Raw genomic sequence first — 23,180 nt, forward strand, 5'->3', positions numbered from 1 at the left:
GATAAGAGTAGGCTGTGTGGTTTACCCCATGCAGTCTCCCTCCATACTACCCTTGCTGAGCCCCCTGCCCTATTGCACATGCCATTCCAGCCCAAGGCAAGTGGCAGCTCAGCTTTGGCTTCAGCCATGGGTCTGTATTCAAATCTAAAATGAGGCTTTTTTCCCCACCCATGTTGATTAGGAAAAAACCCCCTCATTTTGGACTCAAGTAAATATGGGAAGGGGAGGGGTATCCAAGTCCTATGAGGGACATGCCTAAAAAAACCCAACCATGTTGAATTCAGTATAAAACAGCAGACATGCTTTTGTTCTAAAATAGTAGTGGTGCTGTTTTGGAAGAGCCTACTGTTTAAACCTAGTCCTTGCATTGGTACTGCAAGTAATTGGGCAGCCTGATTACTATAATCCTTCATAATAACACAATACTATTTCTGTTTTTTATCCAATGATGTTTCAAGATAAAATGCATAAATAATCTTAGGAGCAGGGCCCAGAAGCCAATTCCCTCCCCTGTTTAGTTGGTGACAAAGTTGTAATCTTTTTTGTTTATTCTCCCCTGGTCCTTTTATGATGCATTCCTTTTTTCTACCCAGTGGCCTAGTCTCAACAGGATAGTGGGAAGTTACTGCCTATATTCAGCCTAGCAGTCAGGGCATTCCTCCGGTAGAATGGTGATATGGGTTTGAATCTTCTCAGGTTGAGAAGAATCAAGATCTCCCATTTCATGGAACTGTGCTGTAACCAAGGAGCTGTCATACAAAAGTTAGGTCCCACCAACATCATTTTCTCCAATTCTGTCATAAAAAGAATTGGCTTTATTTGGATTTTTGAAAGAAAACTTGTAGGTACCTACAAGAGTGTCTGTACTCCCACACCACTCTGTGTTTTAAGTATCTGACTCATGCAGTTCATTATCTGTTTCACTGTAGTTCACAATGCCTAATCTCATTTCTGAAGACAGTTACTAGTTTAATTTCTGAAGGCAGGGGGTATGGCACATATGTGCTCACCTCTTGCAAAACAGTCAAGTGGTTAGAACATTCCCCCAGTAAGCAGAAGACCTAAAATATGCTCCCCCCTCAGTCCCAGGGGATTCAGGCCTATATCTACTTTCTAGGACAGTACCCGATCACAAGACTGCAGCACAGGCTGATTTAGGGGTACTTTCCATCTCTTCAGTTTTACTGGGCCACTGCACAACCAAGATAGTAACATTTGAAGCAGAAGGTAGGACTGTTGAAAGTCTCTGGGTCAAGGTAAGAGGGAAGAACAGCAAGAATGACATCATGGGGCTTTTTTCAAACAACAAATGAAGTATCCAGATCACAAGACCTGGTTCTCATGGGGGACTTTAATTACTGTGACATCTGCTGGGAGGATAATACAGCAATATATAGGCAGTCCATCAAGTTCTTGGAGTATGTTGGGGATAACTTTTGGGTACAGATAGCAAAGAACCCAAGTAGTGGGAGAACCTCTTCTTAATTTGCTGCTCACAGGGAAGAATTAGTTAATAATGTGAAGGTGGGTAGGCAGCTTGTGGGATAGTGACAATTATGTTCATGAATCTAAGGAAATAAAGAAAAGAGAATCAGGAGGGATGTGGACAGGATGGAGAGGGTCCAGAGGAGGGCCACTCACATGATCAGGGGGCAGCAGGGCAGGCCCTACGAGGAGAGGCTACCGGACCTGAACCTGTTCAGCCTCCACAAAAGAAGGCTGTGAGGGGATTTGGTCACTGTCTATAAACTTACCAGGGGGGACCAGCAGGAAGTGAGAGAGGCCCTGTTCTCCCGAGTACTACCCGGAGTAACTAGGAATAACGACCACAAGTTGACTGAGAGTAGGTTTAGGTTAGACATCAGGAGGCACTACTTCACAGTCGGGGTGGCTAGGATCTGGAACCAACTTCCAAGGGAAGTGGTGCTGGCTCCTACCCTGGGGGTCTTCAAAAGGAGGCTAGATAATTACCCAGCTGGAGTTGCTTGATCCCAGCATTCTTTCCTGTCCATGGCAGGGGTTGGACTTCATGATCTGCTCAGGTCCCTTTTGACCCTATCAACTATGAAACTATGAATAGCAGAATAAATACACTGGGCTTCGGCAAACACATAAACCTGGAATGATCATATGGAAGGCAAGTCTTAGGGGAAAAGGAATCCAGGAGAGCTGGTAACACCCTAAGGAGGCCATCTTAAGGATACAAGGAGCAGGTAATGCCAGCAGAAAGAAACAAGATGAAGTGAAGCAAGGGATTAGCCTAGCTAAACAGCCTAGACAAGCTCAAACTTGAGAAAGAATCTTGTAATGGTATAAACTTTGCCATATTATTTGGGAGGAAAATACTTGTAAAAATATTACACCGATATACAGGGAAAAATCAGGAAGGCTGAGGCACAAATGGCAATAGTTAGATAAGGATGTCAATGGCAACAAAAAAGCATTCTACAATTAGGTCAAGAGTAACAGGAAAACCAAGGAAAGTGTAAGTACCTTACTAAATGCATAGGCCAGATAATAATGGGAGTTATAAAGGAAGCTGAAATATTTAATGTCTTTTTACTTCAGACTTTGAAAATAGTCAGGTACTAGACAAGAAGCACAGCTGGCAGCAAGGATGTGGGTGGAAATAAGCAGACTAGAATAGTGAAAGAAGAGGTTAGAAATTACTAAGAGAAGTTGGATTTTTTAAAGACAGCAGGGCTAGATAGGATATATGGGAGAGTATCCCAGAAACTTCTGAGGTAATTTCAGTTGCACTGGTTCTTATCTTTGAGAACTCATAAGGATTGAATGAGGTCCCAGACAAGTAAAAAAGGGCAAATATGTCACCCATCTTTAGGAAAGGGAAGAAAGAGCATCCAGAATATTACAGACCTGGCTGACCTTGATGCTTAGAGAGATCATGAAACTGTTCATTAAGGAAACTATAAGAACCTGGAACAAGGTTATCAGGAGCGGTTAACATGGATTCATGCATGACTAACCTGACTTCATTCTATGATTGGGTAATGGACCCTGTGGATGGGGGAGAATTGTAGGTGTTATATATCTTGATTTTTTTAGTAAGGCTTTTAACACTTGTCTGTCATGATAGTCTCATTAGTAATCTAAAGAAATACAGTGTAGATCAGGGGTCAGCAACATTTTTGGGCCAAGTGCCAAGAAACCCCACAAGCTGGACTTTAAAGATGTTGGTGTGCAAAGGGCAGATGGCAGGGAGCCACAAGGGGCCCAATTCTTCTCATGGCAGTACAGCTCCAGCCCCTTGCCCACTGTGCTCCTGATGTGTGCATGCAGCTGCAGCCAGTAATGACCCAGCTGGAGCTCCAGACCCCAGTGCAGCCACTTGCAATCTTGTGGGTACCTACTACAAGCAACCTGGGCTCTGTCTGGATCACAATTTCTGTGCGGTAGGAGAGGGAGCTGCTCCAGGGGCCAGCTGTTCCCACTGGAGGGCTCCTTCAGGCAGCAGCTGCAGCAGCTTTCCAGTCCCGCTCCCCATCTCCAATCACAAGGCATCGACTGAGAAAATAGGCAGAGTGCACACAAAACAAATGGTATGGGGGAGGAAGGGGAGCAAGTTTGCAGCCACTTTCCCCCACAGAGCAAAGATTTACAAACCAGAGCCACCATTCAAATAAATGTAATACCCCCCGCCCCAGCTCCAAACGTAAGGGGGCAGTACCCTGGGAGGAGGAAAAGAATGGAGAACTGGTGGTGTCAGGCATGGGAACTGTAAGGCAGGGCACAGGGCATGCCTCTTCCCCCACCCCCTCCAGGAGAGCCCAGACAATGGGTGCACAATCCCCACTGCAAAGAAAGGGCAGGGGAGCAAAGCTGAGCTGTGCAAATAGTCCGGGCTGCTTGCAGCAGGCAGCCACAAGCACTACATCACTGTCTGGAGCTCTGCCCCGGCTCATTGCTGGCAGTGGCTGCATGTGCCTCGGGGAGCATGGTGGAGAAGGGGCCGGGGCTGCTCTGCCTCTGCCCTTCCTGCCATGTGTCTTGAGGTGTGCATGCAGCCACCACTGGCACAGAGCCTGGGCTGCTTGCAGCAGGTGGCAGGCACGCTGCAAACAACTACACTGGGGTCCGGAGCCCCAGCCTGGCTCTGTGGCAGCAGCAGCTGCTCACGCACTTTGGAACGTGGCAGGGAAGGGGCTGGGGTTGTGTTGCCCCAGGCCTCTTCCCCACTATGCACATGGGCAGTGACTGCTGTCACAGAGCTGGGCTGGGGCACCAGACTCTGATGCACTGATTGCAGCCTCCCGGCTGCCTGCCACATCTGGCTTGGGCTCTGGGCAGCTGCTGCCTCCTACAGAGCCTAGGCTGCTCCCAACAGGGCTTGCAGCCTCCCTGCTGCAAGCAGTTTGGGCTCCGCGGCTAGCAGCAACTGCCCAGAGCCTGGGCCAGCTGTGATGTGCCGAGCAAAATGGTCTCGCGTGCCAGGGATTGCTTAGCCCTGGTGTAGATAACCGTACCGTATGCTATATAATTGGGCAGACTGTCATACTCAAAGAATAGTTATTAATGTCTGTTAATGTCTCTGTCTCCAGTTGAGAAAAAGGGTCAAGTTGGGTTTCCCAGGGGTCTGTTCTGAGTCTGGTATTGTTCAATACCTGTATTAATGATTTGGAGGATGGCATTGCATGTTTAGTAAATTTGCAGATGACACCAGGTTGGGTGGAGTTGCAGACACCCAGGAGGATGGGATTCAGGTTGAGAATGACCTGCCAAACTGGAGAAATGGTCTAAAATTAATCAAATAAAATTCAATGAGGAGAAACAGAAAGTCCTGCACTTAAGGTTGAACAATCAAATGCACAAATACAAACTAGGGAACTATTAGCTAGACTGCAGTACTGTGGAAAAGGACTGGAATTTATAATGGGCTATAAAATAAATTTGAGTCAAAATGTATTCTTGTAGAAAAAGCAAATGGCATGCAGTGCTGCATTGAAATAGATGTCTCTTGCAAGTCAAAGGAAGTGGTTCTCATGCTATTTGGCACTGGTAAAGCCTCACCTAGTACACTGTTCAGTTCAGGGCGCTTGCACATCAAGAAAGATATGAGCAAACTAGGAAATGTCTAGCAGAGAACAGAAAAAATAATTAGAAGTCTCGGAAACATGAGTTAAAATGAAAGGTTGGAACAACTGGATTTATTAAGTCTGGAAAAGAAAAGACTGAGTGGGGATTTGATAATCATCTTTTCAAATACCTGAAGTGTGGTTATAAAGAGGATGATGATAGATTATTTTTTATGGCTGCAGGGGGCTGGACAAGGAGTAACCATCTTATATTGCAGTAAGGGAAATTTTGGTTGGGTATTAGGAAAAACTTTGAGAGTGGTTAAGCATTAGAACAGACTACACAGGAAGACTGTAGAAACTCAATTGTTGAAAGTTTTTAAGAACAGGTTAAAGAAATGCTTGTCTAGAATGTTTTTTATCATGGTTATCCAACTCATGACCTGTGGGCTCCATGCAGCCTTTTAAGTGGTAGTTTGCAGCCCTCAGGTTCTTGCCCAGGCACAACTCCCCACAGCTGCTTTAGCTGTTGCTGCCACTGGGGTCTGTGGGCTCTCCATCCCTCCTCCAGCTTCCACTGCTTCGGTTTTCCTCTGCAGCGTGGCCCAGGGAGCCCATGTCTCAGGGGGAGTCTGTGACTCGTATGTGGCACACTTGGGGGCCCATGTTGGACAGTCCTGGTTTAGGTGATTCTGCCTTACGCAGAGCACATTGACACGTGCTGTTAATGTGCTGCAGCACACTCCAGCACATATCATGCTGGGGTTTATTGCTCCTGGGTGCTGAATTTGGGACCACAGCATGTTGAATTGGGTCAGAGCAGCCCAGGCTGCCAAAGGGCACAGGAGGGTCAGTTTGCCAGTCCAGAGCTGCTGTGACCTGGTTCATCATGCAGTGGACAGGCTGGCTGGGGCAAGAGGGTGCTTCAACACAGGCTAGATGGCAGGCAGCCCCTGCACTGAAGTACCTTCATGTCCCAGCCAGCCAGGGTAGCGTCTAAACATGTGGTGCTACACAGTAAAAAAACTCCACTGCAGGAGTGAATTAGTTTCCTGCTGTTAGGCTTCAGGAAACCTGCAATGGAGTTAAGTAGTTTCCTGCGACCTAATAGCACTTCATGTGTAGACACTGGGTGCTCTACATATGCAACTGGTGCACCAGGCCAGGGTCCAGTGCCCCAGCCTGGCTCCTTGGTAGCATAACAGCCTGTACTGTGCTGTGTTGGTGGCACACGGTTATTTTTAGCCTCTACGTCACCATAGCAATGTGCTACACCAAGGGAGTGCATCGCTACAACGACATAACTGTGGTGCCACGGTTTGTGCCCGACAATGCTATGTTGCCATAATGTCACATGCCCACTGAGATGTTTACTGCATTGCTAATTCGGCAGCTCCATGGTAAACTTCTCATGTAGATGTATCCAGTGAAGGTTAGATTAAATAACCTCTTGAGGTCCCTTCCAGCTCTACATTTCCAGCCCATAATTCTGTACTTACAGAAGTCAGTGGTATATACATATTCCTAAAGTTAATTATGCACTTACGTGTTTTGCTGTATTCGATTGATATAGAGCACTTAGCAGCTTGTAAAACTGAAATCTTAGTAAATTGCAAATATGAGGTATTATAACTCACTAAATCATGCCACATGTATGAGCTTAATAAAGTAGATTTTTTTTAATTTATTTTTTTTACTGGAACTCAGATTTGGTATCTCAGATTTACAGTGAAAAAATAAAATATGCCCATTGGTAGAAGAAAAAGTGTTTTTCTTCCAATGCAGATTCAGTACAAAAAGCCTGTATGTTGTTATATTAACTTAAAGTCAGCATAATCATAAAGAACTCAACTTGTTTGAAATTATTGAGAATGCTTAAAGATGAAAGGTCAAATTACACTTCTTCGATAATAGTAATTTAAATGGAATTACACCGGTGTAACAGGGGAATTTGATCCTAGGAAATCTAATGTTTTTCAAGAAGCCAGATATTATAGAAACTTCTGAAAGTTGCTTTAATTCTTTACTTCTAGACAGTACATCAGTAACTTTTCTGGCTAATTAAGTTGATTTGTGACCTTTTCAAAATTACAGAACTTCCATGGGCTAAACTTAGCATTTGATGGATAGGTCATGAAAATCAATTGCTGTAAGTACAAAGTGATGTGGTTACACAGTAATTTGGATTGGAAAAGCAACAGCAGATACTAAATAAATTGATTTACTGCCAATTGGAACCAAATATTCTGCTGCTTTCCTGGATGTTTAGGTATCTTTTCATGGTAGAAAAGACTAAAGGTTAGGGAAAAACTGGAAGACCAGATAAAAAGTCTCAGTTTAATTTTTGGTTAACCCCCAAATGCTATTTTATATAGTTATTTTAGATATCAGCAACATGGCATTATATTATATACCATGGCATTATACCTTCTTATATTTTAAAAAAGCAGGGGTAACTCTGATGAATAAGCAGTCATGGACCAACCAGCAGCAGCACCACCAGGATGTGGTGAAGATAGCAGATGGCAATGTTTTTCCTCCTAAAAAGCCACATATATTCTTTGACAGTGCTGTAACATGGTGAGTACAGGTATTATAAGCTTGCCCAGCCCCCAGCCCCCAGCCCCAGGGGCTGCAAGTCCTCAATGGCACAGAAGGCGGAAGAAGATGTTAGAATCTCAATGGCTGCAAAGGTGGGTGAAGGCTGCAGTGAAACTAGATCCCGTGTTGTCTTGGTCTCCATGCCATCAGATCAAGATTCTGTTCTGTGAAGAACTGTGTGGAAGCTGATTTGCAGCAGCTTCTCCATGATAAAAGAAGTCATGCACAGGCATCTTCTATGAAAACAGCTTTTCTAGCACATTCCTCAAGCCCTTTGATGACCAGCTGATGACAACAGGACCAGAATTATGAGGTCTAGAAGCTCCTAGTCATGAACTGGCATGAAGGTGGTAATTACAAGAAGGTCCTCTAGCATTTGCATGAAATGGGAGTGCAATTCCACAGCTGTAACTGTGACTGAGGATCCGCTCTGCTTACCCAACATGGGAAGGGGGCTAGAAAGGGTGCCCTAAACATAGCCTGTCTAATACAGTATTCTGTATTTCTTCTGTTCCAGCCGCCTGCGGAGGGTTTAGATTGAGAGTGTGGTTGGGGGTAGAAAGGTAAGAAAGATTTATTGACTTAAAAAAACCCACAACTATGCATAATAACAAGACAAACGATGACAGACAAAAGCAATTTGCGTTGGCAACTTATCGGCAGTCCCTCTGGTGCCTGATACACAGCAAGCTTCTTTCCTCACAAAGTTCAGTGAGGTCAGGCGTCCCTGAACAACGCTGTCTGAGGGGTGCCAGGAAGGACCCTGAAATGCAGTTCTTGGGCTCCTCAAGGTCCACAGGCCCACTGATCAGGCAACAGCTAACTAATCCTTTTCACAGAGCTGCATCTTCCTTCTGAATGGTTTCCAAATATTTTAGCTAATTTATAGCTTCTGAAGGACACTGATAACGTATGACCGCTTAGATTCCTTTTTCTTCAACTGTTCATAGACTGACTAATAGCAGTAGAAGCCTTGCATTTCTTTGATAAGGTAATTTTAACTGTGCCACAGGGCCTTACTACTTCTAGGCTTTGCTAAATTTACTAGGTATTACTTTATACTTTGTACATCTTAAACTATAATTAGGCTTTTAGCAACAACTTATAGCTTAATATCTAAACAAATACAGAAAAACACTTGGTCTAATCTTCATAGAGCCTTCAGCAAGCACTTTTATCACACAGACATACTTTTCAGCTGCCACACTCCACCCTTTGCTTGCTGAAGCACTATGAAAGCTACAACTGAGATGCCAAAGTCACGTGCACTACATTGGGAAATGGGGAGGGATCTATAAATTTAACTTGCATAGCATGAGCAGTTTTACGACAACAACAGTTAAAACACCATTTAGCGGTTGCCACTAGGGCAATGCAGAATACTATGATGCTCAAGATGGTTAGCCATGTAGTTGAGGTGACACTTGGTGACACACGAATAACACAGATTACATCATACTATTTACATGGCTCAGGCACGTTGACATCCAGACTGATGATTCGCCTACCCTCTCAAGCAAGGAAAGCTAACTGAGTGCCTCACCGAGCCTTTGCTTCAAGGCTTTCCAGCTTATTTTTTATGTTATTTCAGTTTTCTAACTGTGGTATGTCTACATTTGATACCCATGAAGTGGGTATCATGAAGTTGAGAGATATAGTTTCAGAAGAAATTTCTGGCCATTTTAGGACAATAGTGTGGTTACTTAATTGCAGTAGAGCAGCAGCTTTACATTTAGCTCCTAAGCAACATGAATTTCACAAAGTCCAGGTGGTACCATTTTCATGCAGCATACAACCTGGTCCCTCCCAACAAACATGTTGCCCTACTGTTACATGTGACACATTAGGTAACTTGTATATATGTAGGTCATGTTAGGTGGGCTGAGAGGCAAGCCTCTCCATAGGGTCCCTAATCCAATTAAGGTGCAACTTATTTGAACCAAGGGGGACTGTGCTACATACCGTGGGCCATTGGGGGTAACTATTTTCCATATGGGGCAATGCAAATTCCAGTCCCAAAGGCATCCTCCTCCTAGCCCCGTGTTTAGCAAATAAGCAGCGGTCCATTTTCCCTCTTTTACCCCCTGCACCAGGAATGAGTGTTTTCCTTTATCACAGCCTTCCCAAGTAGTAACCCAGGTACTTTGATAGGGGTATCTCTCTTTAAATGATGCTCTAAGCCAGGGGGCCATTCTCTATTTTTAACATTGTTTATCACCTGGGAAAAATGCATATTCAATGATAACTGGACTTGTTCACAAGCAGTATTCCAAGTCTGATTTTTGTCTGCTTTAAAAGCAGTGTCCATCATGACCTGGGCAAGATGGACTGTCTCTAATCCTACATCAGTTAGCAATTTGTCAGTGTGCTCTAACGTTTTTCCTTCGAGCATGCCTCCTCTAGTGAGTAGCCGTACCACCTGTTGGAGATTGGCTACTCCAGTGTTTTTCTGGAATGTATCCAAGTTCCATACATTCATAGCTGAGTTAAATCCGTCCCAAAGATAATCTGGAGTATCTCTTTGTTTGCAGGACTTAAGTGCACTTATGGAATGGAAAATGACTGGCCATTCCTATCTAAGCAACCCTTCAGCTACCCAGGCTCCTGCTGAGCAGCACTTGGGCAGTGAACAATGAAGCATTTAGGAGGGTTAGGATTTTAATTTGTGACCTCCACTAGGGTGTGGAGTTATACGCAGGTAGTGTCAGGGCCTGTCGTGGGGGAAGGGCCAGAGATCATAGCGAACATCTTGTTTTTTCACAAGTTACATTTATCCCTCCCTCTCGGGGAGCCTGTAGCCATGCTTTACCTTCCAGAGAGCGAAAGAGCTTCTATTGTCACTCATGGGGATGATGCTGTATTGGGTTAATGAAACGGCATTATCCTGGCAGAATTACAGCACAGATTTGCTTTAGGAATCCCACTGGTATGAAAGGATGAGGATAAGTGGTGGAGACTTGCGGATACAGCCTCCTTTTGGTTGTATTAAAGTGGGTATCATTCCACCATGCTCCTGTGTAGGTATGATTCACAAACCATGTAATAACTTTGTTCCAACCTGTAATGCGCTTTTCCGCCTGGTGGGCTTCACACCACCGCTGGAGAGTGCGATCAGCCATAAGAGTGGGAGGGAGCAGCTTCTCCTAGAAATGCAGTGGCTCAAGAGGGTGAACAGATGCAGAATGCACTATGGGGGACACAAATTCAGGGGCGTTGACCTCAATGGAGTTCCCTTCAGGAAGTATGTAACAACAAATTCCTAAATGAGCAGAGCTACAACAATCACCTCCCCTTCCACAGTCAGCCATTCCAGCCTTCAGGTAGGGAACAAACCCAAGATAACTGGTGCCACATGTGCACTGACAGTTACCACCTTGCCAGTCAACGATCCTGTTTCTTCTACTCAGAGAGAAGGACTTCACTTGCTCCAGGGTGGCGGGTTTCTTCCTGTATGGGTACTGCAGCTGGACCACATGAAGGCACGTTTCCAGGGGATACTCTTCTGGGTCAGGCCACTCCCTGAGGTCTTCAGGAGCAAGTTCAGTAATATCAGGGTAATAAGAAAGATAGTAGACGTGGCCTATTCAGTAAACACAATAAGGCATTAATAAAAAGAGTACATTCATAACAGTCCACCACTTCATGGTGCCAGTCGATTCAGACTGCTTACAGAGCAGAACTTGTCTTCAGTGGCAGGCTCAATTAGGAATGGTTATGGCTGCACTTGTGGACAGATCCAATCTGTAGGAACACGACAACAAGGAGCTTGGCTCCCCTTAGGTGAATCTGACTTAAATACCCACCATGTATTATGCATACCTCTGGCTAATAATGTCCCCTCCCAATTATCTCCCTGAGGATGCTTCACTACTACTCGATCTCCTGCCTGGAGCTTTCCTGGGTCACCACCTCTACGTCTCTCTACTGCCAGCTCGCGGGGACCACCCAATCCAAAGGCTGGCAGCATGGGGCTACCGCCCAGACGGGGTTGGTTATTGGCCCAATTGATAGCTCAATCCTGGTGCAAGTCTTAGTCTTTAAAAGCCACGCCAGCGGCCAACCGCAAATTGCGTTCGAGGATGCCATTGGCTCGTTCTACCAATCCATTAGCCTGCGGATGGTATGGGATATGATAGGCTCATAACATGGCAGTCCAGTCATACACAAGATGGTTGCAGAAGTGAGGGCCATTGTCACTGTATTTCTATAGGTGGTGGATAAACAGCTAGCAAAGTTTCCAGTGCTGGACAAGTGTCCTGGGCTGTAGCTCTCGCTGAGGTGCGGGCAGATGTTATCTTTGTGATGATTTCTACGGCTACAAACATGTACCGTCGGAACATGTTTTTGATATTAATGGATTCTATCCATGCAGGCTTATAACACTGGATGCTTTCTGTCAAGGCTGGTAGTGATGGGACAGCACCTGTTAAAGGATCAGTATTAGCATTCAAAGCTCGAAAGTCAATAGTCAGCCGCCACCCTCCATTTGGCTTGCACACTGGCCACACTGGATTGTTATACAGAGAGTGGGTTCAGATAATAGTCCTGTCTTCTGACTGCTGACTTATGATATACTGGATAGGTTGGGTGGCCTCAGGGGGGAGTTCGATACTGTGGTCTGTGTACTCCTTTCAAGGGAGGCAGGGTTAGTGGGATCATGTTACACTGAGTTACAGCTGTTATAGCGGTTTCTTCTGTTTCTTGGTGAGGCACTGTGCACCCAAACTGCCAACTCTCTTGTTCAAGGGCAAACCGCTGTCCCCTTAGTACATTAAGTCCCAGTAAGCTCGGTCCCCCTTTAAGTATTACTGCTGCCGCTGTTACCTTAGAGCCATTCGGTAATGCAAAGGTTGCTCGGACCAGATGTCCTGGTCGTGTAGTGCCTCCGACTCCAATTACTTGATAAAGGGTTCCTTTCTCCCCCTCCACTCTACAGAATCTAAAATGCAAATCTAGGCACCAGTGTCTAACAGCATATCAATTGACTTTGTACTTTTACCTAATTGAATCTATACAGGTATCTGAATTAAGGGGCCAATATTAACTTTAGATACCGGTCCCCGGCTGGCTACTGCCCTCATTGTGGCCCCTCTCTTTGGGGGTTGGGCTGGCTGGACTCCCTAGGCCAAGTGATCAGGCAGGGTAGAGGCTGGTGTGCATGTGGGACTCGCACTAAGAGCATACATACAGCCCCCCCACATCCTGGCCCCAGTACCTAGAGTGGCTGAGCCAGCAGGAAAGCAAGGAAATGGCAACTACAAGCAGGAAGAAGGGCCAGTGAGTGGATCTCCACTTTGCTGTATGGAGCTGAGATATGAACAACGTGCAAGAGACATCTAAAGTTGCTGGAGAAGTACCAGCGATGCTGTCTGTAGAAGGTTCTCCAAATCCAGGGGGAAGACAGATACATCATCACTAGCATCCTCCTGCAAACAAACACCACGAGTATTGAAGTGATGATCATCTGACATCAACTTCGTTAGGCTGGCCATGTCATCCAGGTATCCGATTCCAGACTCCTGAAGCAAGTTTTGTTCTTCCAGCACAGTCAAGGCATACACTGAAGAGGAAGGCATAGAAAGTGCATCAGGGATGTCCTCAAGGCTAATTTTAAAAAATGCAACTCCTTGCCCAGAATCTTCCGAAATAGAGAAAAAGTCTGCTGCAAGGATCTCAGTACTTCTTGAGCACCTGTAAGCTCACTATTCGTGCCAGGAAAAAAGTGTTTTTCCCAACACAAATATAATCCCTCTGGCCTTATACTTTCCATATTTCACTGGAACCCTTCAAGTTCTCCTATTCTAGTTATAATAGAAGTTGTAAGTGCCTCCAAAATGTCAGCTTTTTCTTCTAAAGTATGTTAAAAAATGCTGCTGTAGAAATCTCTCACTCATGCTTTATTTCTCTTACTTCTCTGAAGTAACGGTTTAACAAATTTTAGCTACTTCGTTAGAAAATAGCACTCAAGCCAAGCCATGTGTCTCAAGTTTTAGCCTATGATTCTTCTTAATGTAATTTTGTGTACATATAGGATATTGTGTTAAATCTCTTGAATATAAATGCATAACAAAAATTAAATCTGCAATGCAATGCCATCTCCAGTGTGATATCCTATGCCTTTTAAGTGGCTCTCCATGAACAAAGGTATGGGAATGCCTGTATTAATGTATTTGTAAGTCGTATGAGGTTAGAGAAGCTTATTTATAGCTATTCTGTATGTACAGATTTTTAAGTTTTGTTCCATCAGGTGGGTGAATGATCAGTTATATAGGCTCTTTGCCATGATTGACTAAGGAGCCATGTTCATATGCACTATATATTTTTCAAGCTGTATATTTGTTCTTTCCTCTTAGGAGCTTTACAAGTCTGCCAAATAGAAATACTACCAAATGAAGAATGAATTTACTGCCTGAAGAACTAAGTGCCATCTTCTGATTATTTTTATTCTTATTGGTATAAATAATTGATTGTTTGCAAATCATCTCTTTAATCTGCTTCGACAACAATTATTAGATATAAAGCTGGAAAAAATGAAACAATTAAAAAGAAAAAGAAAAAGCAATTTTAGCGTTCAGGAAACTCAAACTCTCCTCAAAGAAATCAGAAAAAGGAAAGAGGTACTTTTTTCTAAGCAGCTTAATACAACAATTAATGAGATGAAACGGAAGGCTTGGGAGGAAATAGCTGAGTGTGTGAATGCTGTGGGTGAAGGAGAACAGAGAACAGGGACAGAAGTGAAAAGGCGATACCTCGACTGGAGAGCACTCATGAAGAGAAAGCGTCTGAATGCAAACATCAAAGTAGTAGGTGCTGGGTTTCACCTTCCTTCATCTGATTTAGATGACTCTCTCAATGAAGATATGGATGAGAAAGTAGGGTTTACAAATGAATCTAATTTTGAATGGCAGAACATCACAGACTTCAGAGAAGCAGGTGGATCTTTAACAGAAATCAAGGTAGAAGAGGAAGAGGAGGATCCACAGAGTTTTGAAGTAAGTAGTTACTGTAGGTTTTTCAGTATGGACATTCTTTTCATTAGCCGCACTCCTGGCTAGCATTCAGCTGTATTATAATTTCCCAAAGCAGTTTGATGTTGTGAAAGAAAAATCTCCAGAGGTGAGCATCTACCAGAGAGGTGCTATTCAAAATCTACTCACTTACAGATGTGTGTAAGGTCTTGACTTGTAGTTAATTATATTGGTATTCAGTCCCTTTGAAAATGTTTGCAGGTCTGTTTTCTCTTTCCCTCTCTACCATGGAGGCAAGTTTATTACAGTCAATAGGACTTAAAATCCATGTAGACTAAAGGAAGAGTTAAGTATTTATCTTATTCTCATCTCTCCATACATCCTCCTTTAGAACCCACCACTTTCGTAATCCAAAGTTGTTGCTCAGCGACAGAGAAGAGCATCTTGGGGTCATCTCTTAACACAATCTAATTGCAAAGGAAAAGGAAGTATTGGCTGACTTATCCCTCATGCCAGATTTCTGTTAGAAAGAATTCCTTCTTTTAAATGCATCTGTAGAGCAGCCTGAGAAAGAGGAGGAGAGCAGTGTGTTCTGGAACAACCAGAATTCCATTAATAGCATTTGTATTCAAGTTGTAAACAACCTGTACACACATCTGAGTAGATACTTTTTTCTTTCTATTTCCAAACAAGTACTGCTAGTTTATTTTGATTTAGAGACAAAGCCTGCTAAAATTAACCTGGCAATAAAGGCACTGCATACATTTTTAGAGGCATTTCAAGATAGCAATACTACCCCCTCTTTCATATATCCAGGGTCCTCATCACCTAGGGCAGGAGTTTTCAATCTTTTTGGGTTGGTGTACCTCTGGTGGGTGAGAAGGAAGGATTCCCCCAGTGGCCAGTCAACAAGTGGGCAGGGCGTCCCCCATCAGCCAGTCAGTGACTGAGAGGAAGGTCCCCTGTGGCCGGCCGATCAGCGAGCGTAACAGCAGCACGATGGCAGCATCAGCGCCTGCTGCCAAGTAACCCCTGAGGCCATCCCAGGTACCCACAGGGGTACGCATACCCCCAGTTTAAAACCCCTGACCTAGGGAGAGGATTACAATAAATATAACTAAGGGACCTTCTGAATCCTGATTTTTGTGCCCACTTAACACTTTACTTCTCTCTTGGAGAGAGAAAGTAGAAGATCTCCAATAAAATATAACATCTCATAAAAATATTTGCATATATATTTGTATATATTCCTCACACTAATAATAAATTCAATATTGTGCAAGGTAGATGACTGGTGCACAGTTCCAACTATTAAATAATTGGTCAGAACAAATTTTCAGAGTTTTTCATGTCCCAGGCACTGAATTACATGAAAAATAAAACAAGCTCACATTTCTTAATCTTACTTCTCTTTGAAAAGTGAATCTGAAAATTTGAAATCTCACTTGCAGCCTATTTTTAAACAGAACTTTACAGAATAAACACATTTTTGACCATTTTATATATACATCTGCTGAAGCAATTTTCTTCCATTTTTCATGAACATATGTGAATTTACTGTTGATCACAAAGTCAAGTCTTTTTCTGTGTCTGTAACTACGGAAAACTTAATGTTTCATTTAACATACAAATTTTGCATGATATAAGTTAACCAGATGTCTGGAATAACTTCTGAGATGTGAGAAGTAAACAGGCTAGCCTATCTGTTTTCATATGAAATATAAATGTCAACGTATTAATCATGTATCTTGTTCCTTCCATAGTTTCCTATTGAGGAAGAAGAAGAAATTCTGTCATCAGTTTTGCCAGATTCCAAAAAGGAAAATGACCTACCTGATTTTACCCATATCGAAGAATTTGGAAATCTAAGCTCTGCTCAAGCCAGGCTTGCCTATGAGGATTCTCATTTACTCATAAGTCTAGAGAAGCAGAAACTAGAGCTGGAGAAACAGAGACTAGACATTGAAGCTGAAAGACTACAGGTAGAGAAAGAACGCCTGCAGATTGAAAAGGAGCGGCTGCGGCATGTGGACTTGGAGCATGAGAGACTTCAGTTAGAGAAGGAGCGATTGCAGATTGAGAGGGAGAAACTAAGGTTAGAAGCCCTGCATGCTGACAAACCTGCTCTGGAGAATGACCTTGCCCAGGGGGAAAAACCCATCTTGCAGCCTCTGGATCTAGAAACAGAAAAATTAAAGCTTGAAAAAGAACGTTTGCAATTAGAGAAAGAGAGGCTGCAGTTCTTAAAGTTTGAATCTGAGAAGTTGCAGATCGAGAAGGAACGTTTGCAAGTGGAGAAAGAACGCCTTAGAATTCAGCGAGAAGGACACCTGCAGTGAACTTCTTGGCTAAGGTGTCAAACCAATACTTTGAAGTTTGTAAAATATAGGTAGCTTTTTCTTAACACTGAAACTGTCCTAGGGGTTTAATGTCCTCTGTCAAGAGTTGAATGTTGATGTTAAACTCTTAAAAAAATGGAATGGTGCTTGGTAAGTCAGTGTGCCAACATAAATGGACTTTGTGTATGAAATGGCCTTCAGTGTAGCAGAAGTATGTGTTATGTTCCCTCACCTCCAGTAGTGTGTTGTTAGTTTGGTGTCCTGCTCTCACAAGCACCTTAAGGATCAAGACTGCCTTTCCACTGGTATAAGAGTATTACCTGAAAACTGTAGGCTTCATTCATCAAAATGAATCTGTCTGTATTGTGAGGGAATAGTGCTGAAATTAGCCCAAATCTTAGGTAACTATTATTTACATAGAGAAAACTGCAAGGTGATAATTTAATTTTCCTTACCTTTCTTCCCTTAACAAACTTTCCTCTCACTAAATTCAGGGTATAGTTCAGGAATTTTCTGAGAATTAGTAAAGTGCAAGCTAATTTCACTCAATATTATTTTTCTCATGACAGAGGAGATAGTATTCTGCTGGTTTGAAGAATGTGTGCTAGCCAGTGTCACTTTTCAATTGTGTGTCAATAAAAATTGGACTGGTGGGTGGGCCAGTGAATTAGAAGTATCCAGAGCATTGTACTTCTAGACTTCATGTCTGAATCTTGACCTCTGTAACAGACATTAGAATCAAAGAATCCAAGGACTGGAAGGGACCTGCTAGATCATCAAGTCTGCTTCCCTGCTATGGGCAGGAAGTAATTGGGCAAGCTCAACAAGGTGCTTGTCCAGCCTCATCTTGAACATCTCCAAGGATGGTGATTGTACCACCTCTCCTGGGAGTGAATTCCAGATTCTGGTGACCCTTACAAGAAAAAGATTTTTCTGATGTCCAGCCTGAATTTACTCTCAGTTAGCTTATACATTGTTGTACTGTGTCCATTCTTTGACCTGCAGGTAAGCAGATTGCAAAAGAATAGAGCACAATTGGCTCACTCATTGGCAGTCTCGGAAGCAAAGTCAGTGACTGAACACACAGTGAGCGCATCTACACGTGCATTAATGCACCTTTTCTGATGCACGTTAAAAGTTAGTACCTCTGGTGTGAGGTACTAAATTAATGTGCATTAGACTGCTCTAAATTGCAGTAGTGCATTTGCACCCTTTCTTAGTGACAATGCACAGTAGACTGTTTTACTGTGGATTAGCATAATGGCATGAAATTTTACTTGATGCTTTAATGTGCACTAAAATAGTCTGCTGCTTGTTAAAGTGCATGGGTAGATGTGCCCAGTAATAAACTAACCTCTCATTCCAGGATTGAGACACATTGGTAACATGGTACAAAGATGCTTGCATTGCTACTGTCCATGTAGCATAAGTTCTGTAGGCAAACGAACATACTATCGAAGGCTGTCGGTATTTTTCATAAGTAATGTATTTGCTTCAGTTAAAAAGAGCAAAGGAAACTTTATATAGATAACTAAATATGAATGTTCTCCTATGTCTCAACTGAACCAGACTTCAGGAAGATGAGAGATCTACAAATAACTTTGGTGACTCATTTGAAACCTAAAGCCCTATCAGAGTGTACAATTGGAATATATGTTGGGTGATTTGCATAGGATGTGTGTACACGTAAATATATTTATACCACTACAGGATTACTTTTATTGTGCAAATAAAGTGTTATTTTTTTATTATTGAAATAAGTGTGCTTCTATGGTGGAAATAAATTTGATTACTACAAGCCAAAATTGCTGTTGAACAGCTGCTTTTTGTTATAGAGATAGAGTTCTTAATCAAAAAGCATTATAAAGTAAGGGATAGTGAAAACTATGAAAATCTGCATGCTGTATTGTTTCTCTGAGGTCCTCTGATCCCCTGTGCTGTGGGCTGGATGCATTCTCTTCACGAGCTGCATCCAGCCTGCTGGCCATAAGTTGGGCACCACTGATACAGCTACTGTTTCATAGTAGCTAGAGTCAGAAGGGACCTAGGTAGATCATCTAGTCCGACCCCCTGCCTTGGCAGGAAAGAGCACCGGGGTCAGATGACCCCGGCAAGGTGCTCATCTAACTTCCTTTTAAAAATCCCCAGGCTAGGAGCCTGCACCACTTCCCCTGGAAGCCGGTTCCAGGCCCTAGCCGCCCTGACTGTGAAGTAGCGCCTCCTAATATCTAATCTAAACCTACCCTCTGCCAGCTTGTGACCGTTATTCCTGGTCACTCCTGGCAGCGCATGGGGGAACAGGGACTCCCCCAATACCTGCTGATCCCCCCTGACCAGTTTGTAGCAGGCCACAAGGTCCCCCCTTAACCTTCTCTTATGGAGGCTAAACAGGTTCAGGTCCCGTAGCCTCTCCTCATAAGGCCTGCCCTGCTGACCCCGATCATACGAGTGGCCCTCCTCTGGACTCTTTCCATATCGTCCACGTCCCTCTTGAAGTGTGGCGCCCAGAACTGGACGCAGTACTCCAGCTGCGGCCTGACCAGTGCCGCATAGAGGGGGAGGATCACCTCCCTGGACCTGCTCGAGATGCATCTGTGGATGCATGACAGGGTACGGTTGGCCTTCTTGACTGCCTCCCCACACTGCCGGCCCATGTTCATCGTGGAGTCAATGACGACTCCAAGATCCTTTTCCGTCTCCGTGCTGGCAAGAGGGAGTTCCCCAACCTGTAAGTGTGGTGCCGGTTCTTCCTCCCCATGTGCAACACCTTGCACTTATCAGTGTTAAACCCCATCCTATTCTCATCCACCCACCGTTGCAACCTGTCAAGGTCAGCTTGTAGCCTACTGCACCCTTCTAGTGCACCCACATCCCCCCACATCTTAGTGTCATCAGCAAACTTGAACAGGGTGCTTTCCACCCCCTCATCCAAGTCACTGATGAAGATGTTGAACAGTGTGGGCCCGAGGACCGAGCCCTGCGGAACCCCACTGCCCATGTCCTTCCAGGTCGAGAAGAACCCATCCACTACCACCCTCTGGGTGCGGCCCTCCAACCAGTTAGCGACCCATTTGACTGTGTGGGCATCGACACCACAGTCTCCCAGCTTTTTGATGAGGACAGGGTGAGAGACAGTGTCGAAAGGCTTCCGGAAGTCCAGAAAGACTACATCCACAGCAACCCCTGCGTCTAATGATTTGGTGACCTGATCGTAAAAGGCCACCAGGTTGGTCTGACAAGACCTGCCACTGATGAACCCATGTTGGTTGCCCCTGAGCATGCATTCCCCCGCAAGGCCCTCTTGGATGTGTGCCAGGATAATTTTTTCAAAGAGCTTACCCGGGATTGAGGTAAGACTAACTGGCCTGTAATTTCCCGGGTCCTCTTTTTTTCCCTTTTTGAAGATAGGGACCACATTGGCCCTCTTCCAGTCCTCCGGCACCTCACCAGAGCACCACGAGTGCTCATAGAGCCGCGCCAGGGGTCCCGCAATGACCTCGGCCAGTTCCTGTAGAACCCTAGGGTGAAGATCGTCCGGACCAGCGGACTTGAACACATCCAGCCTCTCCAGAAGTACCCTAACTAACTCCTCGCTAACCCCTGGCCCAGGCATGTCTCTCCCGGGGCCCGAGGGGGGCCCAGCAGGGAGGTGGCTGAACTGGTCCCTACTTAGGAAGACAGAGGCAAAGAAATCGATAAATATGTTAGCTTTGTCATCTGGCGTGATGACTAAGTTGCCCATCATGTCCTGCAGGGGCCCCACATTACCCGGGACCCTCTTTTTACCCCCTATGTATTTGAAGAAGGACTTCTTATTGTCCTGAATCCGGGAAGCTAGTCCTATCTCCATCTCTGCCTTGGCCTTCCTGACTGCCCCCCTACATCCTCGGGCGACTGTAACATAGTCCTTCTTGGTGATGACCCCATCCCTCCATTGGGTGTATGCCTCCCTTTTAGCAAGGAGACATTCCCGGATGCTCCTAGTGAGCCATGGGGGTTTATGTGCCCTCCTGCTCCCTTTGACCCTTGTTGGGATTACCGCCCTTTGGGCATGGAGGATCGTCTCCTTAAGGAGCAACCACTCACCTTGGACATCTGGCTCCCTTCCCCTCTGGGTCCTCAGCGCTTCCCCAACGATCCTCCTTAGCTTGTTGAAGTCAGCCCTCCTAAAGTCTAGGGCTGTTGCCTTGCTGCAGCCCTTTGCCACCTTACGCTGGATGGTGAATTCCAGCAAGCGATGATCACTGTCTCCCAGGTGGCCCATCACCCGCAGCCCCCTCACCAGGTCGTCACCCGTGGCCAGCACCAGGTCCAACAAGGCGTCTCCCCTGGTGGGGCTGTGCACCTCCTGGGTTAGATGGAGGTCCTGCACTCTGGCTAAGAACCGACGTGAGCCATCAGACTTGGCTGACTGCTCTTCCCAGCAGATGTCTGGGAAGTTCAGGTCCCCCATGATGACCACATCCTTAGCCCTCACTGCCTCTGTGAGCTGACCTAAGAATTCCTGGTCGAGCTCTTCTCCCTGGTTGGGAGGTCTATAGTAGACTCCCACCGTTAAGTCTCTCTCCCCTGGACTGCCTTTTACTCTAACCCAGAGCACCTCAGAGTGCCCCCCCTCTACCCCCTTGCTAATTGACGAGGAAGTATATTCCTCCTTGATGTAGAGTGCTACTCCTCCACCTTTCCTTCCTATCCTGTCCCTCCTGTATAGCCTATAGCCCTTGACACTCACCGCCCAGTCATGCGATGAGTCCCACCACGTTTCTGTGATCCCCACTATGTCAGGGCTGGTGACAGCTAGGAGGAGGGCTGTTGCTACTGTTATTTGTAGCAAATAGCAAATAAGAGTTTGCTACAAGTTATAAGTAGGCCTGTGCAAAGTAGCTAGTATTCCCTTCGGATTTGGCCAATTTGGGGGATAGTGATTTGATTTGGTGATTCGAATCACTGTCCCAGATCGATTTGGCCAAGTCTGATTCGGAGATTCGGCTTCTGCCTGCTCTCCAAACCAAACAGGCCCCATCAATGGCTGCCCTACCTGGCCCCAGTGTCCCAGCACTAAAAAAAAAAAAAAAAAAAAAAAAAAAAAGCCCATGCTCACTGGCTCCTGCCAGGTGGGAAGGCGATCCCCGCTGCCGCATGCTGCATGGAGCGGGGGGCTCTGCCACAAGTCCCCAGAGGCCCTAATGGCTGCTGCAGCAGCTGGTGAGTGCCAGGCTTTTTTTTTTAAGCGCCGGGATGCTGGGGCCAGGTGGGGCAGCCATTGATGGGGCTGAGAGAGCAGGCAGGGTTCGGATGCTCAGGGGGGCTGGGGGAGCAGGCACGGGATGGAGCCTGGCAGGGTTCCCCCCATGGTCCCCTCTCCCCTCTTCCAGCCCCACTGCCTGTACTTACCAGCATGGAGTCTGGGTCTGGCTCCCTGTGGCAGCGAGCGGGGATTGCTTAAATCTCTGAATCTCCTCTGAATCTTTCTGAATTGATTCGGAGGCTTTGGATCGATTCAGACCTGGTTATTAGCCTCCCGATCAATTCGGAGATTCAGCCACCAAATTGGACCGAGTCTCCTCCAAATCAAATCAGCAACCAAAGCTTCACACAGCCCTACTTACAAGTAGTCAAGGGTTCTGCTGTGGCTCTAGATGTTTCAACTCAGGGACAGAGTTGTGTGTGGAACAAGTTTGATTCCATATTTTCAAGTGTCATATTCCATATAAAAATATGTCAAAGCACATGAAAGTTATAAATTCAAAGATTCAAAAGGTATAAATGCCCAACCTAAGGTAATTTATGCAACGTCAATTGGTCCCCATGAACAACTGAATGCTACATTTACTGCTGATTTTGAAATACGCAGTTTATGAAACAGAACTAAAGGAAGAGAAACACTCATCTCGGAATTAAGGAAGTCATATTGCAGACAAGAAAATTGGATCCTATCACTACTTCTGCTGGGCAAGTTACTTAAACCAAAATTTCCTAATTTGTGAGTGCATTTTGAAGCAGAAGTGCTGAGCTTAGGCAGTTATAGCTGAAGTCAGTGGGAACTTTGCACCAAAGATAAAGTGCAATTAAAATGTTAAATCTGCTGGAAAACAAGGTCCTAAGCATCTCATACTGGGCCCCTAAAATTAGTGGATGCTTGACAGTTTGGGCCTTTCTTGGCCTTAGTTCCTCAACTGTCATTAATGCCACCATCTTAACTCACACACCTGTTGTGAAGACAATTCACAAATGCTTTT

General features: G+C 44.9%; 1 protein-coding gene across 7 annotated transcripts in view; it reads left to right on the top strand.

The window, feature by feature from the left end:
- MSANTD4 (Myb/SANT DNA binding domain containing 4 with coiled-coils) overlaps positions 1-18,740 on the top strand; it is a 32,174-nt gene extending 13,434 nt beyond the window's left edge. For 2 of the 7 annotated variants that reach the window (XM_090029996.1, XM_090030019.1), the window contains 2 exons: positions 13,988-14,626; positions 16,366-18,740. In XM_090029996.1, coding sequence (XP_089886122.1) covers positions 14,165-14,626; positions 16,366-16,941 — 1,038 coding nt within the window. In that variant the 5' untranslated portion in view covers positions 13,988-14,164 and the 3' untranslated portion in view covers positions 16,942-18,740. Of the gene's footprint in view, positions 8,198-13,987; positions 14,627-16,365 lie in introns of all 7 variants that reach the window. The other 5 variants (XM_090029986.1, XM_090030006.1, XM_090029977.1 and 2 more) reach the window with 5 other exon arrangements.
- Positions 18,741-23,180: the final 4,440 nt, after the last annotated feature.

Source organism: Crocodylus siamensis, chromosome 1 (genome assembly GCF_052110815.1).
Source record: "Crocodylus siamensis isolate JL-2025a chromosome 1, ASM5211081v1, whole genome shotgun sequence".
NCBI lineage: Eukaryota > Metazoa > Chordata > Crocodylia > Crocodylidae > Crocodylus > Crocodylus siamensis.